The 14285-nt window shown below is 41.2% G+C and overlaps 1 protein-coding gene across 2 annotated transcripts in view; it reads left to right on the plus strand.

Annotated features, from left to right (window-relative positions):
• CPNE3 (copine 3) overlaps nt 1–14285 on the plus strand; it is a gene marked incomplete in the record, with an annotated part of 58092 nt that overhangs the window by 10292 nt on the left and 33515 nt on the right. For both annotated transcript variants that reach the window (XM_034763229.1, XM_034763228.1), the window contains 2 exon segments: nt 9220–9359; nt 10466–10645. In XM_034763229.1, coding sequence (XP_034619120.1) covers nt 9228–9359; nt 10466–10645 — 312 coding nt within the window.

A 14285-nucleotide genomic window follows, 5' to 3' on the forward strand; every position in this document is an offset into this window, starting at 1 on the left:
ACAGGGCTCTTGCTGTCTACAAAATTACATAGTATTTAATGTGCTGCAAGAACGAGTCTACACAATGATACATTAACTTGGTGGAGCTCTGATTTATTACTCTGGCGTGGAGAAATATCAACCAACTTGAGCAGGTTGTATAACAAATATGAATTCACAAATGCGTAGTAGACAGAAAGCAAAAAAACTTCATTAAATGTTATTCACAATGAACTATTTGGCGAGTTTTATTGATTTAGTTAGTTGCTAAGTTTATGGCTATGACAATGCAGTTGCTGTCTTGGAATTGCTGTTTATTCTTCTCTTGCCATCTGATTATTTTAGACCATCACTTTAGGTGTTTTGGGGGGCAGGAATTTATTTGGTTTTTGTGTGTAAACAAAAAAGATGAGACTGAAGAAAAGCCAAGATTTTATAACTTTCAGAAAAATAAATCTTTCCATTACATCTGAATAAAATCATAAGGCACTCTTTGGAGATTCTTTTAAAGGTACTCATCTCATCGAGGTCACCCACCTCTCAGGTTTCTGGCCTCAAATCTGAAATCGCACTGTTCTCCCATTCTCAGGTCTGTCCTGGGTGGCAGTCCTGTGGTATCAATTGTGATTTGCCTTAGCAGGCCACCCATATGCGTAGTAGACTTCTAACGTTTTGTTCCCTCTGAAAGCAATGACAACAGTTGATACAATGACCAAACTACCTCCTTTATGCAAAGTATCATTTATTTAGAACAAAAGCATTTAAAAAAATCTTAGGAACAATAAACCAACCTATATGCTTGCCGGATAGCTACCTATTTTTGACCTTGGGACCCTGGAATGACTAATTACCTATAGACTCGTCTGTCTCTGCTTGCTTTGCTCCCTCTCAGAACTCATTGAGATTCTCTGGACTACCCCTGGTGACTCATCCCCCTTCTCAATAATCCAGTCACTGTTAACTCAGTTGATCTCTAGCCTTCCGGCCTGGCTAAACAGCTGTGTCATTTCAGGAGCCTAGAAGTTGTGTGCTTGTGTTTTTATCTGGGAAATCATTGTCTCCTTATATAGACCCTACTGTATTTGAGCATTATAGGTGTATAAATTAATATTTCACTAGCCCTGTGTACAATAATTTTCCTCACTGACTATTCACTTACAGGGCTCATAGACATGTAGGTGATATGTAATAATTTTATCGCAAGACAGTTCTTGGAAATTCTTTTAAAGTTTCCAGAAATGTTCACAAGTCTTAACCAATGTTAATGGAATTTTAATGGAAACTATCAGGGTAGGCAGCTCAAATTAGTGATTCAAAACAAAAATTTTTTATTTTTCTCCATTAATGCGGTTTTTTTTGTTTTGTTTTTTGGAAAGTGGATTTAGTGCAATCAAAAGGTGACAGAAATCTCTGAAGTGCTCTCTCCACAGTAAAGGCACTAATTGACTAGCATCTTTTCCACTCTGTAAAGGCATATTGACAGTATCCACAGCTGTTATTCTGGCACTCTTCAACAGCAATAATAGACTAGATGGAAATCTCAGAATCATTACTCTCTAAGGCATCTAGAGGTATTTTTTTATTAAAAGTTGCTAACAGCTTTTTTTAACATAACTGGAACCTGCGGATTTCAAAAATGGCTATTACCAAGCTGCATTTTGACATTTAGACCCTCAAATTTGCAAAGAAATATGGCTGCCAAAATTCTCCAGAAATGTTTGTTATAACAACAGTGTGTGTATGAACTTGTCAGCAAAATCAAACTGTTTAGCATAATTCTTTTTCAGTCTATTCAGAACAGAAATGAGAAGGCATATACCATGGCGTTAACACCTCTTGCACCCTAATAGTCAACTGGCTATTGCATGTAGTCATGCATATATCCTAATATTAGGAATAAGTTAATCATAACACAAGTTATATTTCTTGTAATATGTGAAATCATTCTTGCATGTTTACTATGTTTTATAGTACATAATGCTTTGTAGTTAGAGCAGAATTAGCATTGGATAGTAATTTTTTTACAGTTAGAGCAACAGTAGTTTAGATGAGGTGGTAGTTTGACACTCATTGGTTAGCTGTAGGTAAATCATGAAACCAGTAGTAAGTGTCAAGAGATCCACCCAGTTTCCTGCAATCTCTGTCTTATTTGCCAAGAATCAATTAAAGATGTGCGTGAAGCAGGTGAACAAAGATTACATAAAACAGGGCAGGCAACAGCCATTAGAAATAGTCTGCAAGATATCAAAGTCAGAGGCCATTGACAAAATTCAGTTCAGATCTTTCAGAACAGACAGTATCAGTTGTGTGGCATAGCCGTTGCTTTTCCTGATACATAGACGCAGGTAAAATTCAGAGGATATGGAAAGCAAGAGCATTTGCAACTGATATATCATGTGTGGCAAGCTATAGTGATTTCAGTGAAGACACCAGTGGCCATAATACAAGACAGTCCAGTTCTGTGACACCTATAGGCTTGAGATGCTGCATGTTTTGTCAAGAAGTGCACTCTAAACAGAGACTCACCTGTTACTACATTCGAGATGAGTGAATGGATAATGAAACTAGCTGTATTTGACCACAAAATGAATGTTCGTTAAGTTGGAGTAAATGACCTCATAGCTGCTGAAGGCAAGTCCCACCTACCTAGTTACATCCCATTTATAAGGTCTGTCTGTGATGGAAAACGAGAGAATGCACTGAAATTACTGACGCAGCCTTGCTTTGGTTTCAAACTGAGCTTCAGCGTATAGTCAGTCACTGCCATGTTTTGGAGCTAGTTGATGATTGGCATTGTTACTGTAATTTTGGAAAGGAAACTGACATTGAAATTCTACCCTCCTATATCAGTTGTAGAGCTTCCTTCAAGGAAAAACTCAAGCTGATATTGGGGTTTTATTTCAGTTCATTTCATTGCCTGAATGGTCTCCTGCTGAGAGACAACCACTCTTCATTCCAGCCAAGTATAAATAATATATCCATCTCACAAATGATGTGTTCTTTTCAAGGTGATGATAGCCATTCCCATTTACTATCCACAAGAGGAAATATTTCTGTCACTGGTGCATGTTGCATTGAAAATTTGGGGAGATACTTTGTCACACCCTGGTCACAAAGTTTTCAGTGTCAGAATGATGCAGCTCCTTGCATTCCACATAGCCTGTACATGTTCCTGCACCTGCTGTATGAAGGCTAATCTCTTGAGGGGTATTCTGATGACACTTTTGAGAAACAAGAATCAATGAAATTCAAGGTGTGTAGTGTAGCTCAAGATGTTGTATGTGGTGGAAAGAAATGGACACAGAACCATATTTGTCTTGCAACAAGGTCAAGATAATTCATTAATCTTATCCATCAATCTGCCCACTGTATTAGTTAAGAAGCAATCCAGAAGATGGATACAGCCTTAACATAGAAAACCCTCCAAGCTAGATGCTGAGAATGTTGCTGCTGGTCCTTCCAATATGGTTCCTAGGAAACTTGTTTGATATACAGCTGACAATGTTGACATAAATTATGCTTCTCTGGATGGCAACAACAACAACAAAATTCCATGCAACCCACATTGCTGCTTGGCAAAGAGGGCCAAGCCTCTAATCTGATCTTGAATGATCTAAGCCCTCAAACAGCACACTTAGTGTTCCTGATGCAATTGATGTGATCATAGCAGCCAATATAAGAAATGGTGAAGCTAAACCAGTATTGACTGACTGTGTTTGCAAAGAGTAGTACTCTGAATCTGAAGAAAACTGCAAAGCTGCAGTGCAGGAAAGAGTTTCTAATAGGGCCTTTATCTTTAAACATCAAACAGAGGAGAATGCAAAGTGTGGATGGACACACTTCAACCAGTTGCATATTGTGTATGACAACAGAACCAGGAATAACTACCATTGGATACTTGTCAATTATTCAAGACCTTGCCCATAAACTAGGCACCCTCAGTATGGTTGTATGGAGATGCAAACATGTTGTCAGTGTTCGGGCAGCAGTACGTGATTCTAATTATTGTTGAAGCTCTCTACTGTAAACTGGTGGTAGTAAAATGGGACACACCAGAGAGTGACTTATTCCATGATTAGGCGGCCTCCATATCTTTCAGAAACTTAGATCAGCACACACAGGCTCCAAAGCTAGCAGGTGCCTGGATTGAAAGTTGAGTTTTTGGAACTAACTCAACAGAACAAGCTATGAATGGCAAGTCATATGTCAGAGTGATGCTGGTCCGCAAAATGACATTTCAAGTATTGTGGTGCCTATTTCATCCACAACTCTTGGACTTAATAGCAATGCATGATCAAGAGATTAAAGGAGATGTTAAAGCATATCAGTCACATTCTTATGGTAAGCTCTTGTCAGTTCGTACTTCACAAAGATTTCAAAATCTCACCTCCACATTTGTGACTGGCAAAGGTGAAGGTAGTGTGAACTTCAGGTTGTGGTGGTAGTACATGGCCATACTGCTCATGTTCAGCAGTGCCCAGAGGGAAGGAAATTGGGAGCTGCCTCTCTTCACCCTCAAATGAATACTATTTGTGATATGACCACACAAAATATGCAAGATAGGGTACCACCTACGTCACAGAAATGCATCAACTTCCATCTCAAGTGCTCCAGGTTCCCTTGCTGGAACTTCTTGTCAAGAGATCATGACAGAAGGTCAACCAAATGATCTCTGATCAGAGCCAAAAAAGAGAGGTGGAATTGTAGGCATCACCAAGACCTACTCAGTCCTCACTTTCCAGTGATACCATGTTTCTAACACAGCTTGGATTGAATGACCTGGAGAAGGTGAAAAGTACAGAAGCATTTTCTTGGAAGATGTATGGTCCACAACACAGGCAAAGAAGCATGCACCATTTTGTTCACATACTTGTGGTCATAAGAAACACTACCCCTCACCAAGTAATGCTTTTTTCTTCCACATGCGCAGAACTTGCTACCAGGCACTAGTTTGGAGACAAACCCACTGCCCAAATCTAATAGTTTCTCCTCCAAATACAATGGGCTGGAAACAGGAGGACAGAGATCTGGTGCCTCGGTTCATGTCATTGCCACCAGTATCCACAGATTGCATGGAGGCAATACTCTGTGGCTGCACAACAGGGTGCAGAAGTCAGCGAAGTGAAGGAGAGCATGAGTTTGTACAGGCACGTGCAGATATAGAGAACTGACACCACCTTGTTCCAGTGTACCTGATACTTAGTGATTCTTCTTAGTGTGCCTCAGGTGGGCACATGACCAGGATTCATCCTCAAATTTGGTCCACTGGTTGGATTATTAGCTTCCCTTGCTCAGGCCAGGTACTGACTGGGAGTGCAAAGTGAATGCTGAACTGCAGTGTTATCAAATAAGTAGATGTGCCAAAATGACCTAATAAGATGTTGATTCAATTTGCCACCATATACCAAAGCTTGAAAAAGTACATGAACTTTTGTGTGTTTTAAGATATGTACTTAATGTTTAGTCAGGAAAATGTGGGGGAGGGATAGCTCAATGGTTTGAGCATTGGCCTGCTAAACCCAGGGTTGTGAGCTCAATCCTTGAGGGGGCCACTTAGGGATCTGGGGCAAAATCAGTACTTGGTCCTGCTAGTGAAGGCAGGGGGCTGGACTCTATGACCTTTCAAGGTCCCTTCCAGCTCTAGGAGATAGGATATCTCCAATTTAATTTTAATTTAATATTTTCACTTGTTTTAGAAACAGACATTTTCTGATTGTGTTGTATTTCTGATAGTTAAATCAGCTTGTGTACTTCTGTTTCAAGGTGCTATTGTGCAAGTTAAGAGCTATGTAAACGTGCTGTCATGGTTGTAGAACATTAAAATATTTCTAGTACCTCTTGCAAATAAGAAACTGAAGTTCAATAACTTTATGAAAAGGTTGTGCGTGTTATTTGATCACTTTTATTGCATCTTATAGCTCATGAAGATCCAACGGAAGTATGTTAATCCTAAACAAGAAAAATAAAGATTTACACACTAGCTATTGCCATGTGTTACTTTGTTCTTGTTGTAAAGGCCTTCATACACAACATACATCTTGGCAACAGCCATATTTGGATTCAGCACACCCTAATTATCTTAGACTTGTTACCAACTTTTAGCAAGAAAATACTTTTTTGTAGTTAACTCTTCCGAAAACCCAGCTGGTGTATAGGGTCATGCCAGGGGTGTGTTCATTCAGTCCTTGGCCTCTTATCTGAAACTTCAACAAGGGTATCAATTGGTACCACTTTCGGTGATTTGAGACTTGGGCTTTTTGCTAAAACTGGGGATGGAGGGAGACTATTGACTGACTTCATCAAGGTAGGCAGATACTGAACAGTAACCAATTGGGAGAAAGATCGGGGGCATCACTCAAAATACAATCTTTGCCTGTCCCAACCTACTCCACAACTTTCTTTTCCCTCCACGTGTATGTTTCTCAAGGTCACTAATAAATGCTGACTACATCTTTCAGTGGATATGGGAAGGGAAAGTGAATTGCCACTCAAATGTGCTCATTTACTTTTCTCGGCTCTTTATCATCAAGGTAGCCATTTTTTAAAAAGAGACTATGACATGCACTCACGAAAGGAACCGTGAATAGATGTGTTCTGTTTCTTAAATTTTACTTTTAATATTTACTGCAGCCTGGTCCATGTGTGGATTATATCACAATTTAAGACCTATGATGTAGCAGTTTTTTTTAAATATTGAAAAATATCATTGACCAAATATCACTGAGCTATTGTCTGCTAAAATTTAAAAGTAAACTTAAATTAGAAGTCATGCTTCTTTAGAAGCTTTAAAGAATCAAGGATTATCCAGTTCCTCTCATCAGTTGTGCTAAATGTTCCTATTAAACTATAGCCTGAAGAGTTCAGATCTCAGAAAACATGGAAACCAGAGTGTTTAAGCTGGATAGAAATCTGTTGAAGGCCTGGAAGAAATGACTTTAACATCTAATTTTGAGGAAATCTAAAGTCATTCCTACTGTGCTGGATCTATCTTGGCTATGTACAGCTGCACTATAGAGTACTGGATCATTAAACAGCAAAAGAAAAGATCAACCTGGTGTCATTATGGCCAAATATGCTGATTGGTTAGGTTTTTCAAGTAAAATAAGAAACCTGTTTCTTAACACTTCATAGTGATATTTAATGATTAAATCTTCAAACCATTGTATGAACATTCACCAGTTAATCTTTCCAACGTCCCTGGGAGGTAGGTGACTTATTATCCACATTTCACATTTGGGACACTGAGTGGAAGAGGTTAAGGGACCAGGTCAGGCCACAGAAGGTGTTCATGCAAAGAGCTAGGATTCAAATTTAGGAGCCCCCATGCTCCGATAAATGTTAGTTTTTACGTGCAGTTCTGTTTTGACTGGGATAGTTTGAACTCTTGGTTTTTGTTGCCTGGGACAAGAAGTGCTCTTGTCTGAAATGTAGTTGGAGACCAAGTATTGCATTCACAATGATTCACTGCTATTCTTTTTTCTACTAAAGTTGCTGTGCAGAGGGCACCTCTTTTTCCTCTTCTGCTGCATTTAGAATTAGGCCGCAGCATTGTAATGTAAGCAGTGTAGCTGCTCTTTGTCACCAGGAGAGAGCTCTCCAGACAACATAATAAAACCAGCCCCAAATGAGGGGCCATAGCTTCATCGCCAAGAGAGTGTCTCCCGCTGACGAAGCACTGTGCATTTTGTCATTAAAAGTTTTAACGACATAAGTGCAGTGTAGACATAGCCTTAGCTGTATAGTAGGGGAGGCAGTGGAGCCTGGAAGGCCGAAGAGGGGAGGCAGAAAATGTGGAAATGGCAGAAGTGCTTAATGACTTCTTTGTTTCGGTTTTCACCAAGATTGGTGGTGATTGGACGTCTAACAGTGAATGCCAGTAAAAATGAGGTAGGCTCAGAGGCTAAAATAGGAAAAGAACAAGTTAAAAATTACTTAGACAAATTAGAGGTCTTCAAGTCACCAGGGCCTGATGAAATGCAAGGAGCTGACTGAGGAGATATCTGAGCCATTAGCGATTATCTTTGAACAGTCATGGAAGACTGGAGAGATTCCAGAAATCTGACTGGAAAAGGGAAAACTTTAACTGTTAGGTGGTATAAACTGAAGTACCCAGGAGAGTGAAGTTCTGGGAAGAGTGTGCGTAGGCTTCTAAACGAATTTGGTGGTTCAGCAGATAGCTGAGGGTAGTTCGATTGCAGGGTCCAATTTCCCAAGGAGTTGTGCCAGATGGGAATGCTTGAGAGGGGAGAAATAGAAACACTGGAAACATGCAGTTGATTTGGAAGCACATGGGATCCAAAATTTGGGGCCCAAATCAGCAGAAGGTCCAAGTGGGGATTCAGCCAGGGCTGTAACAAATGTATTACCAAAGCTAAGCTACAGTTAATATTAAACTAAAAATAAAACATAACTGAGTAGGAGCTGGAACTGCAGTCCAGGAACCAGATGGTGATGAACTGCTTGCACAGCACTTCTTTCTAGTGGGCCTCCTTCGGGTTCAAGGAAAGACTTGGGATGCTTTAGAGGATGTCCAAGAAAGTTTACAGTCGGCACTTAAGGGATAATATGCTCCCAACGGAAGTTTTCCTTCGCCTCACCCTCGTAATTAGAGGTTGGCTTTAGCCCAGGATTTTATATAAATGTCCAATTCCTTTTTAAATCCTCCTAAGTTCTTGGTTTCAATATCGTGTTGCAGTGAGGTGCATAGTACATATGCATTGAGTGTGGGGTGTGGGAATTAATTTCAGCTCAGAATTTGCCAATTTTCCATTTCATTGAGTTTTAATTAGTTTTTGTATTCTGTGACAGTGAAGACCTTCATATGAGTGTTTTGCAGCTTAATTAGTTAATGTTTATTAAGTGCTTTAAGAACTCAGGGTGAAAGGTGTGCCAGAAGTACCTTATTTAATTGATATAGTTTTCTAGTGCTATTTCCAGTTTCTTAATTTGGTACCCAAATGGTTTGAGAAGCCTGACTCTTTCATCGTGTATACTAATTTTTGTGTGTTAATGATTGGAATGAAGTTTTTTATTTAAACGAAGCTAGAAATTCGTTACACTGGCACATGTCCTTATATTGTAACTTGTCCAGGTAGCACTTAGAGCTACAAATCTTGCTCTTGAGAGGCGCATACTATGCCCACTTCCTGATGCTTTTAGGTTGCACCTGTTTATTTTTGGAGTCTATATATATTATTTATTTATTTATTTTTAATATTTAGTTCTTCTGCTTATTTCCAGATTAGCAGATGGCGGCACAATGTGTAACAAAGGTGGAGCTGACCATCTCCTGCAACAATCTCCTGGATAAAGATGTTGGTTCAAAGTCAGACCCTCTGTGTGTACTTCTCCATAATACAAGTGGGCAGCAATGGTATGAGGTAGAGTATTACGCTTTTTCCTAGAATATTCTTAAAGTACAATCTGGCTGAATATTTCTAACAATGAAAATAGTGAGGTACTAGACTTACTGTCAATAGTTCTTATGACTTACCAACTCTACTAGATACTTCGGCCCAGAGAGTGTGTGAGTGTGTGTGTGTGTGTGTGTGTGTATCAATCACAGACGTGTAACCTGCTACGGAGCTGCACCATGCGAGTATTAATTTTGTTTTATCTAAGCTCTTATAATATCTGAGGCTATGGCTACACTACATCTTAAGTTGGTATAAGTTATGTTGCTCAGGTGTGAATAAGCCACCCCCTGAGCAACATAAGTTTCACCTACCTAAGCACCGGTGTGGACAGCGCTATGTCAGCAGAAGAGCTTCTCCTGCCAACATAGCTACCATTGCTTGTGGGAGCTGAAGTAATTCAGTCGATGGGAGAGTTCTCTCCTGTCGGCATAGAGTGTCTGCACTGATAGAGCAGCTACATTGGTGCAGCTGTGCTGCTGTAAGCTCTGTGGTGTACCCATAGCTTAAGTGTAATTTCCTGGGGGGCCTGCTCTCTGCAGAGAGTAGATGGGCAGGCAGCAGGCCTTCTGGTGTACTGGAGGACCTAACACAGAAGCAGTAACTGCTCTGTCTTCTAATGGAGTAGTGTGTGCTTGTCCCCAAAACTGCTAGTGTTGCCCTTTCTAATGATTTGATGTCTTCCTAGTTTCTCATTGTTTCTTCTTGTCCAATGTGATGATTTCATCAGGACTATTAGGTTTTTCAAATGTTATTTCTGAGTTCATCTCTCCCAGCCTTCACTTTGGACAGAATGTTAGGTTTTATTTATGAAATGTCCAGAAGTGACTATATTTCATTGGTGGGAGAACTGATCCTTAAATATGCCTTGTCTACCACACATGGATTTTGTAAAATTTAGTTTGTAAAGTACTTTGTACTAGGATGAAAGGAGTTCAGAAGTGCATATTAGTCTACTTACACCTAGCAGGGCTCTTGGAAGCCTAGCATGAGCAATGAATCGATTTGGCCACCTGCATAGTTGTATGAGCCAGTTGATGAACATCTTGGTAATGTGACTTTTCTATCTGCAGGTTGATCGCACAGAAAGGGTTAAGAATTCCTTGAACCCAAAGTTCGCCAAGAGGTTCCTAATTGATTACTACTTTGAACTGGTTCAGAAGTTTAAATTTGGGATTTATGACATTGACAACAAAACCATTGATCTAAGTGATGATGACTTCCTGGGAGAATTTGAATGCACTCTGGGACAAGTGAGTTCAAACCGTGCCTGAGCTTGTACTACAGGGGATATGTTTGCGACTGGTTACTCCCTGCCTCCCAGGGTGCCACCTGTACTGGGGTACCACTGAGCCCACCTGTTCCACCAGCCTGGGCTTCCTTACACTGTCCTGCTGAGCCAGGCCTTCAAGCCTCCTCCAGCACACACAGGTAGGGACACACCCAGCTGCAGAAAGAGACAGACACTGAAATCAACACTTCATGGGAAGGCTTCAGCTAAGGAATGACCCAGCACTAAAGTGCACACCCCCTCTGGAGTGTAAACCCAAAATTGCATTGTCTTGCGCTGCGCAGAGTATTGTACAGAGTAAGCTCATGAAATTTGCTCCCTCCCTAAATACGGAGGAAGATGTGCATAGCTTTTTGCCCCCTCAGTTATGAATTCCACAAACTGATTTTAGAGAGAACAAAAACAAGTTTATTAACTACAAAAGATTGATTTTAAGCGATTATAAGGGTTAGCAAACAGATCAAAGCAGATTACTGAGCAAATAAAATAAACTCGCAAAAACTAAGCTTAATACACTAAAGAAACTGGTTACAAGTAGTAATTTCTCACCCTAAATGTTGCTTTAGTCAGATTGCAGAGGTTCTTGAAGGCAAGCTGCTCTTGCTTGCAGCTTAAAACTCCAGGTATTTCTTTCACAGGTCAGACACCTTTTCCAGCCTGGGCTCAGTCCTTCTCTTCCCCACCCCCGCCTTTGTCCTTGTTTCTTAGAACTAGTCCACACTGGCAATGCTAAAGCACTGCCGCGACAGCGCTTTAACGTAGTGTGTGTGGTCACGGCAAAGGAAAAAAAAAAAAAAAAAAAACCCACCTCCATGAGGGGCAAGGCTCTCAGCGCTGGGGCACTGTCCACACTGGTGCTTTACAGCGCTGCAACTTGCTGTGCTCAGGGGTGTGTGTTTTCACACCCCTGAGCAAAGAACGTTGCAGTGATGTAAATTGCCAGTGTAGACAAGCCCTTTGATGTTTCCAGCCATTATCCTGGGCGGGGATTCAGTGAAGAACAAACCCTGATTATGTCCCTCCCCTGCCTTAAATAGATTTTACATGTGGCAGGAATCCTTTGTTTTCCAGTGTGGTTCCTTCCTCTTCCCTCCACCCCCTCTCCCCCCCCAGTGAAAAAATACTGGTATTCTAACATGGAGACCAGTACCAAGTTACATGATCACATGACCCGGTAGTGTCAAAGAAGCCATAAGTCAAAGGCCTTTGTAGCATCCCAGGAAGGTGGGAGATTAGCATCTTCAAAGACCCATTGTTCTCCCTAATGGTCCATTGACTTGTCCCCAGCTAGCCAGCCAGACTGATTGCATTCTGTCTTCTGATGGGCGTTCCCCAGGTGTTGGAAACACTCTTTTGTAGTACAGATGTATAGTCGGTATTCCTAACTTTAAATACAAAAATGATACCTGCATACAAATAGGGTAATCACATTCAGCAAATCATAACCTTTCTAATGATATCTTACATGCCGTATCTTGCACAAAACATATAGTTATGCTATAATCACATTCTAACAATATTTCTATGAAGAATGAGGTGTAGTGTCACAATGTTATTACCCACTTTGATTTCTACTAAAACTATGTAATAGTAAGCTTATGTTAAGCTGTGCCTCTTTCATACATATTGACCTATAACCATGCTCATATGAGGGGATAGCACTCTTAAGTGAAGAATAGGCGTCTCTGCTAATTTGTTGACACTTAAAATGCTGCTGCTGCTTACTTATGTCGACTAGAGGAGTTCTCCAGTTTCAGGGAGGTGGATTATCTACTCAGAGGCAGTAGTTAGGTCAATGGGAGAATTCTCCCATCGACCTAGCACTGTTTACACCGGGAGTTAGGTCAGTTTAACCGCATCGCTCAAGTGTGTGGATTTTTCACTAATTTCCTAGTGTTGACCAAGCGTAAGAGTCTCTGCGAATTTGTTTTTGTCTCAGTTCAGCACATAAGATCATTCTGTGAGCAGTCGTCTTGAGGTTTTGTCTAATGTATGCTAGTCACTGTAGAATATGAGAGAGAATATGCTATCTCTATCACAAGAGGGTGAGATAATATCTTTTATCGAACCAACTTCTGTTGGTGAGAGAGACCAGATTTTGAGTTCTTCTTCAGGTCTGGAAAGTGTGTCAATACAAGATGGTACAGATTGTTTAGCATGAGTAGTTAACACACATTTCAAGGGATCATTCAAGTGACCTATTAACATTTCTCTACTCATGGCCGGGGGCAGGGCCGCCCAGAGAGGGGGGCAAGTGGGGCAATTTGCCAGGGGCCCCGCGAGCCCTGGCTCGGCGGCGGTCCAGGTCTTCGGCGGCGGGTCCTTCAGTGCTGCTGAAGACGTGGAGCGATTTAAGGGTCCCCCGCCGCCGAAATGCCACCAAAGACCTGGACCGCTGCCGGGTGAGTACAAGCGCTGCAGCTCCCCCGCTTTGCTCCAGGCCCCCTGAATCCTCTGGGCGGCTCTGGGGGCGGGGTGGGGGGAGAGGCTGAGGGGAAGGGTTTAAGTGAGTTATAGATTGTTCTAAGAAGCCATAAATCCAGGATCTCTATTCAGTCCGTGCTTTTTAGTATTTAGCAAAGCTGTGAAATTAAGCTCTCAGGCCGAACTTTAGAAGGTTTTGTTCAGATTTCCCTTGAGAATAAGGACTGTGGAAAGTGTTCACTCAAAGGTGATAAGGTACTTTTGTTTTTTATCATTTTTCTGCGTGAGTTGATTCAAGAGCATAGTGATTCTCTGGTTTCACCCACATAGTTGTTGTTGGGGCATTTAGTGCATTTGAGGAGGTGTACACCTCATGTTGTGTTAGGCATGTGAAGGATCCATGGATCTTAACACCCCTCCCCACAACACACGGTTTCGATAATGCTAGCCGTGGAGATATGTCTTCAGCTTTTGCATCTGTTGTTGCAGGGTCTGGCGCCATTTTCAGTTGGCGTGTCCTGGTATTTGGGGAGCTTGCTTTTGATAATGAGCTTGGAGGGTGGGGGGGATTGTTTGAAGGCCAGAAGTAGGGGTTCAGAAAAGAGTTCTTTTAGAATGTGGTTCGAGTATGTGTTGTGATTATCTGATGATAACCCATATTGGTACCAATGTGGGGTGATAGGTGACAACTAGGCGTGTGTGGGCAGAGGATGTTTTAATTCTATATTGAAGCAGGTTCTGCTGTTGGGTTATTTGGGTGGCCCATTACATAAAGTGATCTAATTCTCTGAGTGTCCTTGTTTGGTGAAGGCAGTTTTAAGTGGGTTTATCCCAGACTTTCTCCTGTGAGCATATTCTGTGGCATCTAAGTGCCTGGCTGTAGATAGGTTTCAGAGTAACAGCCGTGTTAGTCTGTATCCGCAAAAAGAAGAACAGGAGTACTTGTGGCACCTTAGAGACTAACAAATTTATTAGAGCATAAGCTTTCGTGGACTACAGCCCACTTCTTCGGATGCATATAGAATGGAACATATATTGAGGATCTATATATACACACACATACAGAGAGCATAAACAGGTGTGTGTGCATCTATAGATCCTCAATATATGTTCCATTCTATATGCATCCGAAGAAGTGGGCTGTAGTCCACGAAAGCTTATGCTCTAATAAATTTGTT

The sequence above is a fragment of the Trachemys scripta genome, chromosome 2 (genome assembly GCF_013100865.1).
Source record: "Trachemys scripta elegans isolate TJP31775 chromosome 2, CAS_Tse_1.0, whole genome shotgun sequence".
NCBI lineage: Eukaryota > Metazoa > Chordata > Testudines > Emydidae > Trachemys > Trachemys scripta.